Here is a 2,158-nt window from a genome sequence, read left to right as displayed (position 1 = left end):
TCCGCTGCTTCCACCGCCGCCGCCTCCACCTCCTCCGCCGCCACTGTGTATCGATAGGCTTGCGATCATCTCTTCATTCTGTCGACAAACGATCGATCAACATCGAGAGAGGCGAAAACGTGAGAAGGAATATTTTTGTTTTAACGGAAATTACGTGGCTGGGTTACGGGAAGAAACTTGGAAGAGACGTGGTCGATCACGCGCGTCGCGTGAGATTTACGTGTTAAGATAATGGTAGAAGCGGCGCTATCAACGAAACGTAAAGTAGGACGTTTAATTAGAAGCGTCTACAGCCCTTCCCATTTACGCGTTCACGCGAGAATACGCCTACGCATCTAGACCGTGTCTCGTGGGTTTTGTACTCTTGAGTCATTTTTTTGCCGAGGAAACGGCATTTACGCTATACTAGGCCTTGCAGCGATTAGTAGCTATGTAGACGTTAATTTAACACGCGATAAAATTGTCTGAAACTAAATTGTTTTACAAAAATATTTTTGTTTTCATAGTTTTCAGTATCGCGTACGTATAAAAGTTTAGCATATACGTATATAAGATTTTGAAGCGTGACTCGATCCAGCATCGTTATTGCGAGAAGATGCGTGGAAGGGAAGAAGCGTGGCAATCGGTGAATCGCGGCATTTACAGTCGTACCGTTGCCCGACTCTCCAAATGTGTTCGGTGAATGGGCGATTTTCCATTGTTAAAGAGAGAACCGGTACCTCGTAGCTCGTACGCGACCAACGATCGAAACTTGGATTAATCGATGACGCGCATGCGCGTCTCCTTCGCGTCCTCTCGCGGATCTCGAACGCAACGAGCGGCATTTGTCGGTGAATTCGAACAACGCGAAGATGACAGAGGCGTTGGCGTCGGCTGTGAAGGCCAACATTCCTTTTGTAATCGAGAACGAATCGAGAACAGGAGAGAAGGAAATATCGCGCATTTTCGACGCTGTCGAGTGCGGGGAATAACGAATGTAATCCATGCGAGCACAAGAGTCTAACGGGATGACAAGAAACGAAGTGGTTCGAAGGCATTTGGCACGAATGATCATGGTCACGCGTTGCCCTGTGGCCCGCTGCATTCCGCGCATTTCGCGCGCGTCGGTTTATCGCTCGTGTTTTTCCGCCTTCTTTTCGGCTCTGTTCGGTTGGTGCATGCAGCGCGATTCGTTTCAAAAATCGAAACGAATCGCGACCGTGAAATATCTCTCGCTCGTTTTCGCTTGAAACAACGAGAGGATCTCGTAGGCAAGCGTGCACCTACGCTCTCCCCTTTTTTTCCAACCAGATTACACCGTGCGAAAGTTCTCAGAATTCTGCACGGTTCGTTCGGTCCGACGTCACGCTCCTCGTTGCGCGTATTCATTTTCGGATTAGATCGAAAACGTGTGTATCGAGGTAACGTGCGTAATTTTAAGGATGACACGCGGCACGGCACGTTTTAGCATCCTCGCGAACAATAACGGGATGGAAATACGTAGATAGAGGAGAAAAGGATGCCGTGAACCGTGCGACGACTGCTGTCACCGGAAGTCATTCGTGACTGTACCGGAAGATGTACGGTTTTTTGTTTTCGTAATATTTATCATTATGTAAATTAGATAGATAGAACGAAAGTGTTTCTTCGAGATCGATACTACTCGTATTCAATTCAAAGAATCGATGTTATCTCTTATAAACCGAAAAAGAGATATCTTCCGAGAACACACAACGATTCGACGGGGATTGATTCTCGAATACAGACGCGCATCCAAATATTTTCAACGAACGAATCGTCGAAAGATGAAACTTGGTTCGGACGTCCACTGCTCGAGTATCGGATTCTCTCAGAGCGTTGGGTTGAGGCGCGTCGTCAAAAACGAGACCGAAATCACAGACGCACAGGTGAACCTGTACGACGACTTTTACATACGCTCGTTGCATTGTGGGAACGTTCGAGATGCGTGTAACCGCAGAACCATCGTTCATCGGTTGTATTCGCTTGCACGTGATCGTATGAAAGTAAAACGTCAGAACCCGGTTCCTTGTATCGTTACAGTATAGTTTTTTCGAGATGACCAACGAGACCCTCTCCATCGTTTTATCTTTTCTTCCAACTCCAAAACGACCAAAGATCGATCATTCGAATTGGATATTATAAATAAAAGAAGCAAGAT

The 2,158-nt window shown here is 46.7% G+C and overlaps 1 protein-coding gene across 1 annotated transcript in view; it reads right to left on the bottom strand.

The window, feature by feature from the left end:
* Positions 1 to 2,158, bottom strand: part of LOC102676365 (signal-induced proliferation-associated 1-like protein 2) — a 28,861-nt gene that overhangs the window by 7,859 nt on the left and 18,844 nt on the right. The window contains exon 3 of the mRNA XM_031508604.1: positions 1 to 78. Within this exon, the coding sequence (XP_031364464.1) occupies positions 1 to 78 (78 nt within the window). The remainder of the gene's footprint in view (positions 79 to 2,158) is intronic.

This window comes from Apis dorsata, unplaced genomic scaffold (assembly GCF_000469605.1).
Source record: "Apis dorsata unplaced genomic scaffold, Apis dorsata 1.3 scaffold_92, whole genome shotgun sequence".
In the NCBI taxonomy this organism is placed as follows: Eukaryota; Metazoa; Arthropoda; class Insecta; order Hymenoptera; family Apidae; genus Apis; species Apis dorsata.
Note: the sequence above shows the minus strand (reverse complement) of the source record. Positions and strands in the feature narration are given on the sequence as shown.